Source organism: Ambystoma mexicanum, chromosome 5p, assembly GCF_040938575.1.
Source record: "Ambystoma mexicanum isolate Mex_15411 chromosome 5p, UKY_AmexF1_1, whole genome shotgun sequence".
NCBI classification, from domain to species: domain Eukaryota; kingdom Metazoa; phylum Chordata; class Amphibia; order Caudata; family Ambystomatidae; genus Ambystoma; species Ambystoma mexicanum.
This window is the reverse complement of record NC_090930.1, coordinates 1,207,430,200-1,207,452,308: the sequence shown is the minus strand read 5'-3', so window position 1 is coordinate 1,207,452,308 and position 22,109 is coordinate 1,207,430,200. Positions and strand designations below refer to the sequence as shown.

General features: G+C 47.8%; 1 protein-coding gene across 7 annotated transcripts in view; it reads right to left on the bottom strand.

Moving 5' to 3' along the window:
• The window catches only part of LOC138481500 (cytochrome c oxidase subunit 4 isoform 1, mitochondrial-like), a 718,121-nt gene that overhangs the window by 130,722 nt on the left and 565,290 nt on the right, over positions 1-22,109 (bottom strand). For all 7 annotated transcript variants that reach the window (XM_069613682.1, XM_069613687.1, XM_069613684.1 and 4 more), the window contains one exon: positions 14,265-14,396. In XM_069613682.1, the coding sequence (XP_069469783.1) occupies positions 14,265-14,396 (132 nt within the window). The remainder of the gene's footprint in view (positions 1-14,264; positions 14,397-22,109) is intronic.

Genomic DNA, 22,109 nt, shown 5'->3' with positions numbered 1-22,109 from the left:
CTGGCCGATTTACCATTGGCATTTGCAAACTGCAACGCATTTCCACCGAAAGTCAACGGTTGACAGCTTACCTGGGCAATCTATGCGGATGACCTTGTGTTGTTAGACACTTCTCAGATAGGTCTCCAGCTTCTTGTGAACCACTAGGTGGTGTACTTGAGAAAAAACAACCTGCAGTTTAACGCGCAAAAATCGAAAGTTATGTCATTTGGGAAAAAGAGGAAATCAATTCAAATGGTGTGCAGCTGATGAACACCTAGAAAAAATAACCTTGTTCTGATATCTTGGAATTATGTTTAACAAACCCATTGGTGAACCTGACTGGATTCTCGATTTAAAGAACCGAATGAAAAATCTTAACACTCCAAGGTGTGAAGTTAACGCTGATTACAGGAAATTTACCATCAAACCGGTCTTATGTTTTACCGTCAGAAAGTGCTGGCCACAATCACGTTTGGGAGCGAAGCAGGACTAAATATTACCAGCTCTGTGTGGGATGCTTTGGAAGTCCAATTTTGGCAAAGAGTTTTTCATCTACCAAGATGTGTGCCCATAGAGTCCATACGCTATGAACTTGGGCTGCAGTCCATGTCGGCGACGGTGTTGTGGAAATCTATCTCAATGTGGAGAAAAAGGTCACTATCATGTCCAACACCTGCATATAGAATTTTTGCCTCATCAGCTGAAAGATCTCCTAAAGGACTGTTGAAGGAATGTTCACGAGGATTCTTGTTCAATTGCCCAATGCCAACATCGCCACAGAAACATTATTACACAATCCTTGTGCTGCAAAGAAAAACCTAGCTTTCTGTCACTGGATTGCAACGACAAATACAAGAGCATCACATACAATGACATTAAACCTGAGGTGTGAAACAAGAGACGTGAATATGATTGCTAGATACCTAGAAAAGTTCCCTAGCAGGTATCATAGAGACCAATTCTTACATCTGCATTTAAATCTCTATCATACGAAGGAGATTCTGGTTAAGAGACACTGCCCAGAGGCCTTGAACAATATATGTTGATTTTGTGGTCAAGATATTGAATCGATTAGACATCTGGTAATCGAGTGTCTAAATCTGAGATTTAAGCAAAGCTTGATCCTGCTGAAATTTGCTCCCAAAAACGAGATTTAGAGATATGGTGGTGGACAATTCTGTCTGGTCAAAATTTTCTTCTAACTTGTGCAGTTATAGATTGATAACGCTTTAAAAACATAATATGGGATGTGAAAGACTATTCTAAAGACTCGCATGTAGATTCTGATGACTAAAATGACATGGAAATATAATGTAATATGTAACAGGAAGTTTGTAGTAAACTAAGAACTGTACTAATAAAAAAAAAAAAAAGAAAGGCGGCGCATACCGAGCCCTTTCCGACCAATGCCTGTGAGACCTCTGCAGAAGGAAACGTAAGACGGCAAACAATAGCCCTTGTGTGTTGCAGCAGATGCCTATGGTACACGAGACCCTCCTCTGCTGATAACCAAGCCGGGGAGAGATTTTGTCTCTGAACCTTAACTCCGAGAAGAAAGAAAGCCAAGCAGTTCATCACAGCCGGTGAGTCGAGGGGAGAGTCGATAAGAAACCGAACTGAGCTGAACGAAAAGTAGCAAACGGCTAATTGAACTTTGAAAGCATAAAGAACAAGTGTTGTAAAAGGGGGAAGACCAGCAGCAGAGGAGTCCGGTACCACTTGGGTGCTCAATCAGGATAGTCTGGGCGGTTACCCAAGTATTGAAACTATCGTAACTAGCAGGCCTTGGGAAAGGCAAGGAAAAGGGGGTCAAAGTGGTCATACAGAGATCTGGTCAAATCCTCTGTACAGTCGAAAGCCTTCGGCCGACACATGATTGTGAAATCAAGGGGAGTGAATCCTGCATCGTAATAGTTGAATGCAAAAGACAAGATTGGCAAGAGTGTAGCCAAACGAGGGATGTCGGTAAAAGGGGGCGAAGTATAACTTCCCGAAATACAGTGTGTTGACAAGAGTGAACCCGAATGAGGGGTGTCCACAGTGAACTGTACAAAAGATATTAAGATTTGTGAAGAATGCCATAGTGGACCCGAACGAGGGAGGCGAATAGTCGCAAGGAGTCTGCGCCCGAACGAGGGACATCCAAGGGGTGAGCAGCCATAACCAGAAGATTTGTGAATGCCAAAGGGATCTCCGAACGAAGGAGATCCAAGGGGTGAACAGTAACCACCCGAAGATTATGTGTAAACGGAAAGGAACTTTGGACTTTTGTATTTTATTTTTAATACAGCAGGTCCACAGCGGCAAGAGACCTTTTTTTGTAGAAAAGAGACTTAACAACGGAGTGCCCTGATTGCTGAAAGCGGAACTGTTCGCTTGTGCTGGGAAAGCTCGAGTGTGTGCTGTGCTCCAAAATCCACCCTTGTCCCGTGCTGTAAACATGGGGAAGGGAGACCTCAAGCACTGCATCCTGACTTTTCATTTGTGAACACGTCCTTCTTTCTTAAGAACAGTATCCCACTCTTCTTTCTGTATTTAGCGTAAGCATTGACAATACATTTTTCTTAGTATAGGCCCTTTTATTTGACACATGGCCACTAGGACTGCCTTATTATTATATGATGGTCGAAGCTTGCCCCCATTTTAGCATTAGGTTTAGAATAGGCGTTTTTCCAACCTACCTTTGCAGTTTAATAAACACCCTTGAACTGTGATCACTTGTGTCTGTCTTTACTGTACTGACAGAAGGAATGACTTGGGGGCCCAGAACAGTATCCGCAGCTCCAGGATACTGATGTGAAGATCCTTCTCCGTCTGCCACAAGTCTGTGCCCTGCAGATGTTCGGTGTGGGCTCCCCAGTCTTCCAGGGAAGAGTCTGTGGTGACCGTCTCCTGGTATGGAGGGTTTGAATCCCTGTGCTCCGAGCGATGTTGGAGTGAACGCCCGACCACAGTATCGCCCGACAGAACTCCTTGTCGAGCAGGATCTTATCCGTGAAGCTTCCGGACACCTGAAGAGGTTGCATCCGTAACCTACAGAGTTGGATAAGGTAGATGGAAGACAACATCATACCGAGAAGCGACTTGATGGTCTGCACCGTGGCGGTCTTCAGTGACAACAGCGTTGCACTTTCCCCAGAATGGCCGGTAACCTATCTTACAAGAGCGACGCTAGATAGGAGACTGTATTGAGTCTGGCTCCTAGGAACAGTGTGTTCTGCAATGATTTCAAGCAGGACTTCGGAAAATTGATGGAGAATCCCAGATCAACTGGACGGTCGTCTTTGTGTGTCCAACAGTCAACTCTTGCAAACCTAAGCGCGGACCCGGCGATCGAACCTCTGTTGCTCCGTGTTGTCTTGCTTCCAAGGCGAGCACGTTACCCCTGAGCTAGCCCCCCGAATGAGCGAGTGGTGCAGATACGGTTACACGCGTATCCCACGTAGACGCAGATGGGTCGCCACTGGTACCAAGCACTTTGTGAACACCTTGGGGCCTGACTTCAGAACGAAGGGGAGGGCCTTAAACTGGTAGTGCCGTCCCTGCACTACGAAGCGTAGGAACTTTCTGTGCTTCTTGTGAATGGGGACGTGGAAGTAGGCGTCCTCCAGGTCCAGGGACGTCAAGAAGTCTCCTTCTTCCAGTTGGCTGAGCACGTGCTTCAACGTGACCATCCTGAATCTTTGGAACTTGAGGTACTTGTTCAGACGCCACAGTCTAGATGGGGCCGCCAGCCCCTGTTTCTCTTTCTGACTAAAAAGTATCTGGAGTATACTCTGGCGCACCAGAGTGGTCGTGGAACATGCTCTATCGCCCCCTTTTGCAGCATGGCCGTACCTCCTCCAAGAGTTGAGGGATGTGCACTCCTGCCGGGCCATCGGAGGGATCCGCGGACACCTCTGCTGAAACTCCACGGTATGTCTGTGGGCGAGAGTGTCCATTTGTCGGTGGAGATCTTCTCCCACTTGCTGACGAATCCCGTCAGCCGGCCTCCGACCGGGGTGCATGGGTGGGGGACTGATATCTTGGCCGGTTCAGTCCTGCTTCGGCGCCAGCGCCCTGCCTTGAGGGCGATGGCGGCACTGACCACCTTCACCGTAGGCCTTGGAACGGCCTCTGTAGGCCTCCTGGGTCGTGGAACTGGAGGGCTGGCAGTACGACGAGGAGAAAGCATTTCTCGATCTGCTCTGTAGGAGCGAAAGGAAGAGCAGTGTTGATGGAGCGTGCCCAGGGCGCAGGTTGTCTCTGTATCCACCTTGATGGCCAGCAGGGATTTGTCAACAACCTTCCCTAAAAGGTTATCTCCATCGAACAGCATGTCCTGTACTCTTGCCTGGACCTCCTGGTGGAAATATGTGGCCCTCAGCCAGCCCTGACGACGGAGGCAGACACCGTCCCCATCTGCCGGAACCCTGTGTCGCTGATGTCCAGTGATGGCATGGTCCGAAGCCACCTCTCCCTCCTAGAACAGGGCGATCGCCTCCGTCCTCTTGTCGTCGGAAAGGAACTCCAGAATCGGGCCCGCTTGTACCACAGCTGCCTGTCGTACCTGGCCAGGATCGCAAGTGTGTTGGCTGTCTTGATGGTCGACGCTGTGGTGTAAATAACCTTCCTTCCCTTGGCGTCCAACTTCTTCCCCTCGCTTTCCTGAGGGACTGAGGATGATGAGGAAGGGTTCGATGACCTTTTCCTCGGAAGCTTTGGCGAGAATGGAATGGAATGACCCTACCTAATCCGGTGGGTACGCCCTCAGCAGAGGAGATCCACCCGCTATGACGATATTGTTGTCGTGGTCCATCATCGCCGTCCCCGGGTCCACCTGAGAGGCGGGGGAACCTGATGCGGATGTGGAGGTTGATATAGGCGAGTCGGATGACGCTTCCTCTTCTTAGCCGGAGGTTGATCGGGGGCTGCAGGAACCGGGCCCTGCGGCATCCTTTTCTGGATTTCAGACACCAACGTGTGCAGTGTAGATAGGATGTCCAGGGATACATCCCTCGGTGGAACTGCCGTGATCGGAAACACTAGGCCCCGCCTCATTGCCGGTGTTGCAGCCGCCGTCGTCCTCCTCCACGTCCTCGTGGACCGTGTTTAGGGACTCCAGGTCCTTGTCTTCTGTGGACGAAACTTCCATAACTGGTGGCACGGCCTAGGGCTGGCCTGGTACTTACTCACCCCCGCCCCCTTTTTGCATCCTGAGGGGTCAGAGCCGGCCTCGACAGCATCCTCTTCCCGTTAACCAGTCACAGTGGAGGCTTCCCGCCTCAGAGGCAGGGACACCTTGGGAGCAGTAGGGGTTACCTTAACAGGGTCAGCCCCTTTTGCCTTTGTGAGAGCAATCGCTACCAGCTCAATCGTCGACAAAGACTTCTCCTGCACCGCCTGGGCCTTCTTAGGCAGGTCGGTCCCCTTTTCCTCCACCCTTGGCTTCTCAGGCTTCTCACGCAGCTTAGCCGGTTTGGGCGATTTCCTTTTTGAGGAGGAGCTCGATCGCTGGCTGGCAATGGAGGCGGATGGTGATGTTGATCGAGTCCTGCCCATCGCGGGACCCGCTTGTGCGGCGACCCCAATGGAAACCGACTTGCAGAGCTTGGCCTTGTCTTGGGCCCCCAAGGATGGGGCCCCCTTAAAATACTTAGAAGCCCGCTCCTTGGACCAGCCGGTCCTGGGTGAGGCATGACCCTGCTCGGGGCACGGGGCACGGGGGAGAGGTCTTGGCATTCAGCCACTCTGCCAGTCTACTTAATCGTTTTCTTGGAGAAGCAGAGGCAGATCTCGCCCTCTGCTTCCTTGTGGTCCGGGTAAATAGAGTCGAGGCATTGGAGGTGTTTGGCCTTTACAAACACGTTCCATGGCCCACATCTGGTGAAGTGCCTGAAACGGGATATTCCTTCCTTCTTCTCCTCTGTCATGGCTGGAGTAGGCCCAATGGCCTTCTGGAAACTTTGACGATCCTCGCCCTTGAGGGGCGCTGAAATTCACTGACAAAACGGATCCCTTTTGTCGGCAGGTGGAGAGAAGAGCACATGGGCTCTTTTTTTCACAAAAATAAAACTTTTTCTGTTGAAAAGCGAAACAATGTAGAAGTAGCTCACAGAGCAAAACTCGAGGACTCCCAACACTGAAACGTGTGGTAAAAATCTGAAGATGGCTGCCAGAGGAGGGGCTTAGGGGAAGACTTTCATTGGCTGGGGGCAGTATGACCCAGAGGACAGTGATTGGTTTAGAGGAGAAATACAGTTTGTAAGTGAAACAGTTTTTCTTTTACCGAGGATTCCCGGCCTGACAATGGGGAATATTCATGAGCATGTGAATCCATGCAAGACCCCATGCTGAAGAATGAATACATTAATAACAAAAACTTTTTTTGTGAATTGAAAATAACTAATTGGGCCCACCTCCCCCCGAATTCCCCGTTTCCCTAGCTTTATTACCCTCCACAAGCCCTCCACCCCACTCTTTTGTTTCCCCTGCCCCACCCCCATACATACTTGTAGCCCAGAATTCAATATTTTTTTGTTATTTATTTTTCATTATTGAAGTTTTTCGTTATTTGTATTTTGTTATATTCACTGTATACCGGTCCAGGATAGGCATGGACATGACTGATGCCAGACAACAGACTTTTTTCTGCTCCGCCAGTGTTAGTCCAAACTCTTGCCTTTGACATTATTCCATGAAAAGCCCCAACCTCATCCGGAGGGCACTGTTTTGAAGGCTCATCTGGTATGGGATCTACACCTGTATCCCCGTCATCCCAATCTTCAAGTTGGGGGGAATGGATTGGAGTGGAACTAGTATCTGCTCTCCTTCCTCTTGTTTGTGAAACGGGGAACCAGAAGGTCTGATTGGTGGTCTGGTACCTGTACTGTGGTTGTTCTGGTGAGCCTTTAGATCTAGCTACCGATGGCACTGGGGATGGTCTGATTGGTCTGACTGGTTGTAAGGGCAGCACGTGTGGAGAACGTGATTTGGTAGTTGGAGACGTCACAGTTTTGCATGGGGATCCTGGAACAGGTGCCGCTTTTACATACAGTGAATGACGTGGCACCTGCTGTATCCCAGATGGACCTGGTAAACCAGATGGGTCTGGCATTTCTGGATGGCATGGGCCTCGGGTAATGTTTGTTCTTGTGTGCGCAGTAACCTTTTGCCAAGTTGAGCTATCAATGTCTGGAGCAAAGACAAAACCTGTAAAGATAGCAGCACCTATGGAGTAAGTGCATCCGGGTCTGGGCCCACCGCCGTTAGATCTAGAGCTACTAGTGTTGGCGGAACTGATGTTGGTATTCGGACAACTAGTTTTGGTTGTGAGGATAGTCTTGGGGAACCTGTTGTGGTGGAGTTGGGGGGGTCTGAATAATCATCATCATCCTCAGAGAATGCCAGCAAATATCCATGTGTGAGCTCAGAGTCTATGTGATGCTCCTAAATTTGGTCTGGTAATATGGAGGAAATTGCTGAGAGTCACGGGGACCTCCCATCCTCTGATGGAATGTCTTCTTGAACAAGTTGTTGCAAAGATGTCAACAGGCTTTTTATGACTATGGGTGGCGCTTCTGCTTCCATATGAGCATGCTCCACCTGGTGTTGCCCTCCTGCTCCTTTGGGTTTTGCTTTTTCCCTTTGGTTTTTCAGTTTTAGTTCCCTCGAGTACCAAATGTCCTTTTGCAGCGTTATTTGTACCGTGGACAGCGACCTGGATAGTTGGGTCTTCTGCTTTTTTCCTTCTGTCTCCCGACGACACTGGCTTTGCTGCCTTTTTATGTACCATTGACGAGGTTGTCGACAGGGCATTTGCCACCCCCTTAGTTACTGTCGTCGAGATGGTCGTCGGGACGGTAATAGAATTTTTCGGCATCCACAAACCCGCTGTTGGTGATATGCCATGCACCGTCGACAAGCATGCCGCTAACGTTATGGTGGGCGTTGTCGTTGACACACTTGTGCTGGTGGTCTTCGTCGTAGACGGGGATGTTATTGCCGTACACGGGGTGTTAGGTTTTGGCACAGTTGTCACAGTCGATGAGCCTGCCGACAGGGATGGCGCTGTTAACGTTGATGCCGATTTGGCCAATCTGTCAGTCGTCAATGAATCGTTACATGCCGTTAACAAGGATTTCTCAGAAGCAACTTTGTGCCCTTAAAGTCGTTGGCGAGAGCGTCGGATTGGTTTGCTTGGCAGTGCCTGGGATTTCTGGATTTTTATTTTTAGAAGAGGGTGAAAACCTCTCCTCAGATCTGGCCCATTTTGAAGCACGGGGTTTATTAATGCTCCTGAAGCCATGCTCTTAGAACACTCTACCTCTGACGGAGGATACATCCCCTCATTTAACCAACACACTAGGCGTCTGTGCTTATATCTCAGTGTTTTAGCACTGAAGGTACTGCAAATGTTGCAGTCTTCCTGAGTATGGTTGGTGTAAAGGCAATAAATGCATTCATTCAGAGTGCGCATCCGCCTTTATGCCACAGGCATTACAATGCTTAAAGAGGGATTTATTAGATTTTCCCTTCATAGTAATCTCTTCCCACTTAGCTGAAGTAAGAAGAGTGCTGAAATCGTTTGCAGACTGAAGATCTTTTTTTAGTTGAATTGTACATGACAGTTTTTCTCACAAGAGAAAGGGGATTTGAGGACTCTTCAGTATGATGTGCGGTTAGAATCTGAAGATGGTCTCCAGGTTGGGGCTAGATACTTGATGTCCCATAGGCTGAGACTGAATGCACCCAAAAGGGCAGTGATCAGTTCCAAAAGTGAGAAATGCTAGAGAATCCAATGTCTTTAGAGGTGCTGATAAACCTGTGTGATACCAGCCAGTCCTCTTTCACCACCTCCATAAAATGTTTGCTGCTTGTCTTCAGGCAAAAATGTCCCTATCCTTTTCACGGAGACCTAACAAGAGTGGCCATATTAGCCCAACAAGGCAAAGGAAATGGCAATTCCAATGGGGGTTGCAGACATGAAGCAACCTTCTTTCTCACTGGGTGCAACCAGCAAATCTCTTTGTACCGAGGTAGAAAGGAAGAGTGTGAAGAGGAACAGAACTTTTCGTAGCAGCTGCTACTATAGGGATTTGAAGGCGTTTCCTTTCCAGAAACAAAGGGGCGAACTTTTGGGGCTCGAGACTTTTTCTACCACCTCTGTTAGTCCATGACATTCAAAGGAGAAACAAATGTTTACATCATGCGTGTAAGTATCCCCAGCACTCGAGGAATAAGAGGTTTTGGGGGCTTTCCTGGTTTCAAAGACTCAAACATTATCAAACATTATGGACGTTTCCTCTGTATTTGAAGAGATTGGAATGATCAGCTTTGAGGCAGCCCTGTTTTGGACCTCTGTGAATGCTAAGATATTGATCATTGGTGAAATTGTGGCAGGAAAAGGTAGCAGCTGAGTAATCCAACCAGTCAAAAGCTGGATGTGGTGCTACAAGTTGGAGCAATGTCCCTTCAAGAAGTGCAGTGCGAAGGAGAGCTTGAGGGTTCTGGATGGTTTGGGGCCTGCAGACTCATTGACGCGAGTCAGAGGCACTGACGGCCCACAAACAGGTTTGCCAAGCTTTTCCAGAGGTTTCTGTCACATTTTTGGACATTGAGATTCTAATTGTTGATGTGAGAAATATAACACTGTTAATGTAGGAGGCACACTGACCAGCTCAACTCCAAAGGGCTCAACGTCGAGCAAGATCACTGTGACCTCTAGGGCGGGATGGAGGTGGTTACAACATGAGGGACCCTAAGTGGTGTCAGGCCCAGCCCCAGGGGAACCAGGGGCCTTGTGGTCCTCTTAACTGGATTTTGTTTTTGTGGTCGGATTAGAGGTTGAAAGAAGCAGTTCCTTTCCAGAGATAGATCCCATCCTCATCCTCAACCTAAGGCATTCTCTGTCATTTAGACACATGCGGGACATTTTAGCACAAATTGGGGACTCTTCCACTGTGTGGCTGTGATGGAGGCATCCAGTACAGACGGTCATCCATTTTAGATTTACTTATGCCACAAGCACCATACTTGTAAAATAGAGAAATAATGGCGTGCAGTTGATGAGGATGTAGTAAAAATCGAACCAAAAAAATGCTATGAAAACATCACGCGAATAAGTATTTCACAAAAACCCTATGTCAAAACACTTACAATTTGCCAAATTGAAGGAGAAAGTGCTCAGAGTCCAGTATCCTCTCACAAAGATTGGACAAAAGAACTGACTTCAACTCTGTCAGTGGTGTGCATGATGGGAGCCTGCACTTTCCATGCAATTAACGTGGCTATAGATTATAAATGCAGGTAAAGAACAGTTTGCTCCCCAATGTTAAAAGTGTTCCGGCATTAGACAAGTGAGCAGAGATATTTAGTGGTCATGAATATCATTGAAGATACCAGGAAGAACAACTTCAGTATCCCAAAAGACGTTTGTGAATCTCATTAATGGAGTTCTAAAGCTCTTGCTCCACATAACCCACATGGTCACCACCAAATGGCAATGGTTGATGTGGGTCCGACAAATGAGGAAGACTAGAATGTGGCTCTTTGTGGGGCTGGAAAGCCACCATTAGAGCAGTCTCTGGCGCTCCCGCTACTGGAAGAGGAGGAGAAACTAGGGGAACCTCCAGCATAACCTCTCTTATAGGATATTTAAAGGAAGTTCTCATTGAAGAAGCTGTCATAAAGGAATGAAGCCTGTCAGTGATACATGTTTTCCTGCCCCTTCAGAGTGCTCTTCAGCCTCACTGACATTAATAGTCCTGAAGGCAGTGACTGCGCGGGAAGAGGCAGATCTGTACTGGGAAGCTAAGTATAGGAGCCATGCGGCTGGTAGAAAAGATGTTTCGTTCACAGGTGACCCCATTCAGCACGTGGAGATGGGGACACCTCAAAAAAGACTGGTTGTCGTCTTGTGGAAAGGACAAAGCCCTTACTCCCCCGCCATGTAAGTTCCTTAGAAAATGGTTCCCAAAATATTCCTGCCAGAGCAGGAGGGAGAGTAACACTCTACAGAAGTGGCTCCCGCTTTGCCAGGTGTAACCAAATCGTTCGCCAAACTGGGAGGATGCATTGTCCTACACAAAGTCACTGAAAGCTCTGGAATGGCTTTGTTTTCAGCCTCAGCTCAGATGGCTTCCCCCTTTTGCTGCTCTGCCATGCTACAACACACTGTCACGTTAAGCGAATAAAGAGTGCAGTGTGCAAATCCTGCTGATAAGGAGTATGCTGGCAAAGGCAGTAGCTCTGGAATAGATGTGCTGCTTGTACTCGAGGGGTTTCAGCCACTCCACCATGGAGAAGACAAGGATTTATATACAAGTTCTGCCGACTCCTACAAACTAGGTCTTGGGAGCTCGTGTCCATAGTGACGTAACGTGAATGAAAGGCGTAAAAGCCTCCGGTAAGGATTTTATGGCTTCGGTTCATGCCACGCAAAATTTTCAATCATTTGTATGGCGTGGAGGAGGGGTAGAATGCAACTTGTGTTTCCGCTGGCTTCCTTCATCTACGCCATACAAATGCTCCGGCATTTGCGCCGTCATGGATTTTCATGCCACCGCAAATGCCTACAATCCCTATGCACCACCATTAAGAAGGCAAACCCCATAGGGATCCATTGTACACACTGGCTGCCATGCTTGCATGGCTGGCAGTGTTTGCAATTACAATTAAACACTGCCCGACAGGCAAGCATGTCAGCAGTATTTAATTATATTTGTGAACGATGCTTACACGCACTGTTAAGCAGCATTTACTCACTTACTCACTTAGCACAGCGGAATACAAAAGTGCAGGGCAAAAGGCACCGTACAAATGACCAAAATGTGGCGGTGGGGACCAGTCTATATTGTAGTGCAAACGTAACGGGTCACCACCGCCAAATTACAGGTTTTTCCAAAATGAGCCCAGTCATACGCAACTCCTTGGTCGAATGACAGTATTAGGCTACTAAAGTGGCACCCCAGGACAACTTCCGTGTTAGTTTGCACCGCACCTCAAACAACAGTACAGTAATTGGACCCTTGTTGCATCTATCAATGGGCCCTGGTATTTACTGCATTGCAACACAAGTATGAGGTTAGTGGGTCCCTCCCGATTCGAGAACAAACACAGAACATGCCACTGGCTTGGGTGCCCGGGTGACTTGAAAAACTGGGATAAGCTCACCATTTTTAAGGTGACAAATGAAGACAGTACCCCCAGTGATAAACAGATAAGAGACAAAAGGAATATGAACTCCCCGACAGACTCTTAAATATAAAGAATGTGCGTATGGACAAAAGCGGACAGAATCTTTCATTCAAAAACGAGTCTGACAGCAACGAAGATCCAACACCGGGTATAAAATACGATAAAGATAAAAAGACAGTGACCCGATTCCGCACAATTATAATGAATTAAGTATTTGCTTAAGGATCCACAATATTCCTTTCAAAAGTGTATTGTATACAATACACATATAACACTGCATGCAGGGAGGTCGCATGACCTTTCTTATAACCGACATGACACAGGGCCTGTTTGACGGTGCAGGTAAAAACGGAGGTAAAGTAGCAATAATTCAGTTACCATCAATTTAACCGCCAAACTGGGAGTTTGGAGGTGAAATGGAAGTAAACACTGCCTAAAAAAATCGTCAGATTTTCCGCAACAGAATTAACGCTCCTGGTCAATTCAGCAAAATCCCCATGGACTCCAAAAATGAGTACCAACTATATCGTATCGTTACTCCACTCTCACGGTAAACTAGCAGGACCAAATGGCGGTAACAGTAAATGAGTGTAACAGTAAATTAGTTCGGCGGTTAAACCATCAGAATTACTGCAGAACTCGTAATGAGGTCCAGCCTAATAGCTTGTGGTGCATTTTAATTTTGTTTTGTAAGAATGTGGTACGGATGTGGCAGAATTAAAGACAGAAATTCAATGATGTCATTATTTTTAAACGGTGTTCATTTAGAATAAATAGTGTATATACTTTGAACACATCAAGTGTGGGATATTCTTTGCTTTTGAAAGAAAGGTATGTGAAAATTGTTACCACATCTAGAACCGTTTTTTTTTTAAGAAAACATGATAGCTTGCCTTTGCTGCAGATCTCTGAGGAAACCCCTTCTTTTTTGTTAAAAGACATCTACTATATGCCAACACTGTATGCACAATACCACTAACTGGTTGGCAATACATATTATGAATGTGAACCTATGAAGAATATGAATAATGCAGACACTGTAGAAGCAACTTGTTCATTCTCCCCGTGATTACAAATGTTACTACATGTATTGTTTCAGAAGCACGGGATTCTTCCAGAATACTACCTTTTACGTTTGACCTTATGCCAGATGAGAAGAGGTGTACAAAAGTTTGCTGTACACGATTTAAGCCCAATCCATATGAAGTATACTTAGTACCACGTCTTTAGCACTTCCCATACCCTCTCGCATCATGGATGACTAGGGCTGGCCCGTACCTTCTCTTCTTTATTTCAAAGGTGACACATTTCAAAGCCCATAGAGAGACATGAAATCTGTCCGAGCGGTCTGAATGCCCGGCCTCTATCCATGTTATTCAATGTCCACGTTTAACCATTTTAAAAAAAAAAGAATAAAAAAAAAATAACAATGAGTAAAGGGAACATCACAGAAAATACAATGCAAGCAGTTTTTTTTAAATCTATGTAAGCGATCCTCGGAAATGCATTGGTCAATCGCTTTTGAGTGTTGAATGTTTAATCTTGATATATAATACGAGGGCGTCATCTGGTGGGCATAGTCAGTAATGTAATTTCATCATTCAGCCTTAGCTCCTGCGTCCTAGTTGAGGGTGGCATGTAAGTCCCACCTTAGATTGCTATGCAAGCTCTTAGCGAACTGTATAAAAAGGAATCTTGCATGCATATGCTAACTAGGCACCGTAAACTTGCCACTGCCCTGCTAGCCCTCTACACATACCAGAGCATATTATGCCACTACCAAACAATGGTCACTTATGGGCATATGATGGCAATACCTAGCACAGGGTGCGAGTAACTCTAGACATGATGCCAATACTTATATGTCAACCAAAACTACCGGCTTTGTCAATGTTTGTTTACTTTGATGCACAGTCGCACCCGCTGACTGGGATTGGATGGGTATGCAGAGAGAATTGTCATATAAAACGACGCAGATGCGCAAAAATACATGCCATGTGATTATTCTGACAGTATTCTCAAGAATTACAAAATGTTTGTACTTTTCTGTAACATTTCGGACTTGTTCGATTTCTCTCTACAAGTAAAAGAAAAAGAAAACTTACGAAATTTTCGTGTGTACAAGAGAAAGAATGCAGCCAAGCTGATGGAGTAAAATATACCGCCAACAATTGTCTTCCACTCTTGACTGCCTTTTTTCATTTCTTCGTAGGAACGGTCAAAGCGGATCCGATACACTGCATTGAAATTAAGGGAAGGACGTTATGAATATTTTGCTCAGGAATTATTCTTTAATTCCATTAATTTTAATTAGAGCGGACCACACTAGAAGCGCAGATGTAAAGAAGCACTTTAAAAAGTAGAAGTATGGAACAGCATTTAAAGGAATGCCAGGGAGAAATATGAAGTGCAATATTTACACATGTGCACAAAGGGCCGGCTGAAGATGAGTGAAGTGAGCCGGCTGAAGTGAGTGGCGCTGTACCTCTGACAACCGTGAAGCCTCTGCCTGGCCGCGCCTGCCATCGCGCCTGCTGTACCCGATATCTCCCACTGCTACTTCCATCAGGAGCTGTCACATCCAGACAGGCATCCTGACCCTGACAGGCACCCTCACAGTCTGGCATCCAGTCGAACATCCAGCTGGAACAGTGCTTTCCTCCAACATCTTGCCACCCCTTCATCTTGCTGCATCTAGACAGTCATTCAGCAGGAGCATGCTCCCCCCCAACATCTTAATGCCCCTACACCTTGCTGCATCCAGATAGACATCCAGCAGGAGCTGTGCCTCCTCCAAATTCCAGCCGTCCCGGCCCTCCCCTGACCTCCGTGGGACCCCTGCAGTGGCCGCGCCTGCCATCGAGCCTGCTACACCTGACTTCTCCACTGCTACTTCCACCAGTTGGCGTTCCTCCCTCCTACAACTGCCGCCCGACGCACTGCCCAGCCCAGCACCATTGCAGTCCTTGGAGTGACGCACTGCCACACTGAGATAGGAGCCCTTCTCACTGTCTCTACCCATACTCTGCAATTGGCCGCCCCCCACTCCTCTACAGACTGCCGTACCCCCTCATCTGTAGCTGTACTGCCAGCATACCCCCCCTCAACTGTAGCTGCACTGCTGGCGTGTTACTTCACCCTCTTGCTAAGGACCGCCTGCTGCCTTTCGCTCTGTCTGACCCTCTGCATGCAGCCGCATCACTACTGTGACTACCATCAGACCTGGGCCCCTCTCCCTGAACTCCCTTTTCTCCCCCCTGCTGAACCCCACACTGTTGCAAACCATCGTGTGACCCAGCCTACCTGCACCACCGGCGACGAGTGACTGCACGTCCTACACCCTGCTACAACGGTCGCTAACCACACTGCGGGCTTGCAGCAAATCCTCACCTTGGGTCCTGCTGACCTCACCTCGCCTATGCCGTCCTGCTGATCTCCAAAGGATCCTACCACCCTCACCAATCCGCCCCGGACGCTCTGCTGCTACCACCTTAACTCCACTGCCCGGACCCCCACTCAACTGCTGTAACTCCCCTTCCTTCTCTACTACCTCACCCTTCCCAGCCCTCTCACCCTCCTCCTCCCCTCTACCGAACCTGCAACAGCTCCTGACACTTCCTCCAATTGTGGATACTCTCCCGTGTGGCCACCAGCACTTACTCTCATCCTATTCCTGTCATGCACACTATCTGTCCTTCCCTTCGTCGACCTCCTTCCCCCTCCCTCTCACTCTTCCTCTTCCTTTTCCTTCCACTCATCCTCATGCCCTCTCCCCTACTACCTCCCCCCATGCCCACCCCTTCCCCCTCGCACTATCTGTGACCCCTAGCCGGTCAACTGGCACAGCGAGTAGAGCGCTAGCTTTGACATTCGTGCAGAGCCTGCTAATGCAGGTTCGAATCCCGGCGGGGCCACACTCAGCCTTTCATCCTTCCGAGGTCGATAAATGAGCACCACACACCGTGGGTAATAATAAGCAGCGCTCAGATACCTGAGGGTTCGTAGCGCTAAATAAATGCCAAATTATTATTATTTTATTATTATCCCTTCTCGCTCCAATCTTATCCGTCTCCCCACTGTCCATCCCTCCAGTATCATGAACATTGCCCTATGGAACGCCTGATCCATCTGCAATAAAGCCACTGCGGCTCTTGATCTATTCTTCCGACTCAACCTTCACTTCTTCTGCATCACTGAGACTTGGATCCCCCCTTCAATTCCACTGTTCCTGCATCTCTCTCCATCCCCTCTTCCTCCTCCTCTCATATCTCATGCCCCTCAGGTCGCGGTGGCAGTGTCGGTCTCATCTTTCACCCTAAATGTCTCTCCTCATCTCCTACCATACCTCTTCCCACCTTCTCCTCCTTTGAATTTCTCTGCAAATCCCTCACTCACCCTCACGCAATCTCCTTCTTAATCATTTACAGACCTCCTGGCCCCCTCTCTTCCTTCTATGAAGACCTTGACCATCTTCTCTCATTTCTCCCTCCCCTACTCCTCTCTTAGTTCTTGGCGACTTCAACCTCCCTCTCTCAACCTCATCTCATTCTTCCCCTCTTCTCTCCTTACTTGACTCCTACCTCCTCTCTCCCCTCCCAACCCCCCCCCACCCACTCCTCTGGCTCCACTCTCAATCTCATCTTTCTCTCACCCCACTCTTCCTCCCCCGTATCGTCTCTTCCAACTATCTATCTGATCACACCCTACTCTCCTTCTCCCTCACCCCTCCTTCCTCCTCAATGCCCTCCCCCACTCCCTCCTCTCCTTCTTTCTCACGTCAGGATCTTTGCAATTTCAACCCTTCTCTCTTCCTCGACTCCGGTTCTTCTTCCCTTCCCCCTCTCCCTCACTTCTCATCCCTCTCCGCCGATGACACCCTTTCCTCGCTGTCCTCCTCTATATCCTCCAGTCTTGACCAACTCTATCCTCTTACTTCCTTCTCACCCTCTCACAAACCTTCCCAACCCTGGCTCTCCTCTCACCTTCTGTCAATGCCTCGAACGACGCTGGCTCAAATCCCCTTCTCTGGCTAACCAATCTTCTTACTTCTCATAACACTCTCTCCATGACTCTTGCCTCACATCTGCCAAGCACTCCTTCTATTCTAACCTCCTCCACTCCCAAGCTTCTCACCCCTGCCGTATCTTCCAGACCCTCTCTCGTCTTCTTTCCCCTCCTACTTCCGACCCTTCCACGAACTCTCCCCTCTCTCCCTCTGACTTTTTATGTGTATTCAAGCTTAATCATTGCTGTGTTGACAAAGAAGTACTGTGTGATGTATGTGGTGCAATGAACTGCAAGACCATGCTTTTGAGAACTAATTAAACTTTTAACAGTCCAATGAACACATATCCCTTTACTCCCCCTTTCTCTCCCCCCCCCACATCGTCCTCCCCGACTTGATGATTGTCCCTTACAAACTTTTGGAGCTCTCCTGAGGTTGCCATTTCTCTCTTTGCCAAAACATCCTCTCCTCTCCTTCCTTTTCCCCTCCTTCCCCCTCCTTTTCCACCTCTGCTATTATCTACACTTTCTCTCCTATCACCCCAGCCTGTGTTGTGTCTCCTGTCCAAAAATCACCCCACTGCTGCCCCCTCTGATCCCATCCCCACCTCCCTCATCCCCAAAGTCTACCGTCTCCTCATCCCCTACCTAACCACCTTCTTTAATCTGTCTCTCCTCTGCCACCTTTCCCTCGGCTTTCAAACACGCTAACATCATCCCTATCCTGAAGAAGCCTTCTGCTAACCCTCTTCTCATCTCCAACTTCAGACCAATCTCCCTTCTCCCCTTCATCTCAAAGCTTCTCAAGCGCCTAGTATACTCTCAACTCTCAACTTTTGTCTCCTCCCACTCCCTCCTCCCCCCTCTCAGTCTGGTTTCCGCCCTAAACACTCCACTGAGACTGCTCTCACTTATGTACTCAATTCTCTCTTCGCTGCTTGCTACGCTAAACAATCCTCAATTCTCATCCTCCTTGATCTCTCTGCAGCCTTTGACACTGTAGACCACCCCTTACATCTTAGCATTCTGTTCTCCTTTGGCTTCAAAGGCCCTGTCCTCTCCTGGCTCTCCTTTTACCTCTCCAATCAATCCTTCACTGTCTCCGGGGGTGGCAGTACCTCCAACAGCCTCCCCCTGAACTATGGAGTCCCTCAGGGTTCCGTACTTGGATCCTTTCTTTTCTTTCTCTATACCTCCATTCTCGCCCTGGTCATCTCTTCTTTCGACATCTCTCACCACTTCTATGTCGACGACACCCAACTATTTCTCTCTTTCTCTTCCTTCACATCTGACCTCCACCACACTCTTTCTTCCTGCCTCACGGCCATAAAAAACTGTATGTATTCCCATTTTCTTTCCCTCAACACTGACAAGACTGAAGTGCTTTTCTTCCCCCCTAACACTCTCTCCCCATCTCCCCCTCCTTTCATCCAATTTCCCCCTTCCAATCTCCCCATCTCGTCCCATGCCCGCAATCTTGGCCTCCATCTCGACTCCTCTCTTTCCTTTTCCAACCATATCTCCCTAACCTCTCGCGCCTGTCGGCACCACCTGTTCAACATCTGCAAGATCGGCTCCTCCCTCACCTTCCACGCTTCTAAACTCCTAATTTCCTCCCTTATTTTCTCCCGGCTTTTCTACTGCTCCTCTCTTCTCTTTGGACTCCCCGTCTCTCACCTGACTCCCCTAAAATCCATCTACCACTCCACAATCCGTACTCTATGTCTTCTCGCCCATCGTGACTATTTCTACCTCGCTCTCTCAACTTGGCTGGCTTCCCTTCCTCTCACAACTGAAACTCCAATTACTCTGTCTTGTATACAAATCTCTCCATGACCTCTCCACCCCTATCTCTCTTCCTTTCTCTCATTTTACTATCCCTCCTTCTCTCTCTGATCCACCAATCTCGATACCTTCTCACTCTGCCCCCTGCCCCTTGTGCCACCTCACGCTTCCGCTCCTTCCAACTCTTGGCCCACCTCCACTGGAACTCCCTACCTCTCTCTATCCACTCCTCCCCCACCTACACATCCTTCCGCTCCTCCTTGAAAGCCCTTCTCCTCTACTCCCCCCCTGACTCTCCTCACCTACCTCTCTCCCCCTCAAACCCATGCCCCCCTCCCCTCAACTCCCTCCTTCCCCCTCCTCCCGCAGACCTCATACTGGACACTGCTACCAAGAGGCGTAGGAGGCCACCTGGGGTACTCCCCCCCTCCTGCCCCCTTCCTTCCCATTTCTCCCACTCCCGCTGATCTCAAACCTGACATTTATACCCCTTAACCTTCCTCTTCTCCCCTCCCTCCTTCTTCCCCTCCTTTTGAGCAAATTGTTCCATATACTGTATTTCTGGTTTGTTTCATGTTTGTAAATATGCTTCTTTCAATTCTGTATCTGGTTGTTACTCTGTTAAGTGCTTTGGCGTAAAGCGCTATATAAATTTAATAAACATAAAATGTGTCACGGCTATTGGGGACCCATTTCAACATGATGGTTGGGGACTCCCCTTGTTCACAGCAGAGAACAACAGTCTGAGGCACCCGTTTACTTCATACATACTCCGCTATGTCCCATCCCCTTTCCTCCATACTGTATGGGGATCCCTCGCTAGGGACGGGAGACGGAACCTTTTTTACCAGAAAAATCTACCTCCCCTTTAAATGTAAATGGGCGCGGGGGTGTGGCCCTGGGAGCATTTGCTCCCCTGGCTCCACCCACTGGCGCCACTCCCCAGTCCTCAGGAACGTCATTTGGTGGGTCGCCAGAGGTCGCAAGTGTGACCTCTGTGGTCACAGTTGGGACCTATGTGGTAGCAGTTGGGACCTCTGCTGACCTCTTGTGACCTCTGGACTGGAGCATGGGTTAGCATGAGTATAGTAACTGTACCTTACAATGACGGATGATGATGTAGACCAGGCATTCTCATTGTGTAGTATGCAGGTTAATTGAGGCCCGTCAGAACATTCTTCTGAACTGTATTGCTTTCTCTCTCACCATCGCTCTCTCACTCTCTGTGTCCCTCTTCTCCATCTCTCTCTCCTCCTTTTCTCCCTCTCTCTTTCTCAATCTGTCTCTCTCTCGCTCTCTCTCACCAAACTAATACATCTTGCTTGCCTTAAGGCAGGTAAAAAATAACCACAGCAGAAGAGAGCCACAATTAATGCTTTGTTGTAATGTGTCTCTTTCCTATCTCCCTGGCATGCTGTTCAGGATGTTTGTTTGCATCTATGAGGTCATGCGTGCCCAGAGTATGGGATGTTGTGTGAGTGTGCTGCTTTCCCCATTTTGCCAACCTCTTGTTGGGGAGGAGCTAGCCCCTTGGCTGGTGCCTTCCTGCACCCCTCAAGCGCTTTACAAATAGGCGAGACTTCTTAAAGCACTATAGCACAAAGAAAGCTTTTTTCATGCAAAAATAATCACACACAGGCGTGGCCAGGCACCAAATGAAGAAAGTTAGAATTTAAATATAAGGTGCAAATAACTATTTAGCTGAATACATTTGTAAACATTTTAAATTGTAGTTAGTTTTTCTCAGAGCACAGTAAAGAGCTCTGTGCCAAAAGGAATGCAGTCTGTGCTAAAAATAGACTACAGGCATTGCGTGGGGCCCGGCTAGCTCTGGCAGAGCACACAAAGTGGCTGAGCAGCTGTTTCTATCCATCAAAATACCCAGGCAGCCTGGGGCTCATGTACACAATGTAAGAGTATGGGAAAATAAGGTTTTAAGGGGAATTACGGGACCAGATAAAATATGAATATATTGAGTGAAGTGTGGAGAGTATGGCAGGAAGGTGTGTTAATATATAAATGTTTACAATATAGCAAATGATGATAAAAAGGAGCTACAATGTATTCCTGCATAGGCAGCAGTATGCTAAGTAGTTTTGTCCTAAATGGAAACCTAGACATGCAAGACGGAAGACTGCAGCATCCCTTGTATGGGAAGGACAGTTTTGGATGAGCTATGCCAGTATCCAGTGACCAAGTCAAACAGTATATAAGGCTCCTGCTTAGCAGCAGTCTGGAGGAGCTGGTCACAGAAGGACAGAATGCCAGTCAGGGAGTAGAGTCCTTTGCTCCCCCATCCTCATTTTTGTACAGATTAAATGTATTATCCTTGCAAGCTCAGACTCTTGGCCTTAATTCCCTAGAGGGGGAAACTTTAATCTGGTGTGAGCGTGATTAGGGGTACCCCAATATAATTAAGGGGTACCCCTGTAAATTGGGCTACCTTTCAGTGGTGACCCCTTGACGTGACCTCAGTTTCACCCCCGCACTTTGCAAAGCCCTAGGCCAGTCACCAGGAAAAGAGCCACGCCCATCTATAGTGATCGCTCCCCTTAATCAAAAACCCCATGTATATTGAGCGACTTTAGTTGGAGCCATTTACAAAAAAGAAATCCTCTCTGCTCACTGAAGTAGGGCGTGGCTCCAGAAAAACAGGCCAGCTTTGTAACTGAGGAAACTTGAGTGGACAACGGCCACTTGAGTATACTCTTGCAAGTGATAACAACATGGGAACATGTATGTATGATATGGGGATGTGAATGGTAATATGGTGATGTGAATGATGTACGAGGTCAATGGAATAGATGGAATAGGACTTTTGGTAATGTATTATGGAATAGGACTTTTGGTGATGTGTTAAGGAGCAGATTGGATAGGAGGTGGGTTATGCATTGAAATAGACGCATATTTTTGTTTTTCTACTTTTTATAATGGAAAAAGGGAACCTCAGATTATAAGGACTGGGAAGTAAGGGATCCTCAGCCATAATAGGTTGAGAAGGTATTACCACGCATGATTCTTTTATGACGATAAAAGCAATGGGATCCTCAGCATATTAAAAAAGCTGGGAAGGTGGTATTACAAAGGATATAAGGAAAAACAGTAGTGGCTCGGTATAAGGAATGGGCCTGGATTTTAGTCAATTATTTTTTGTATATTTT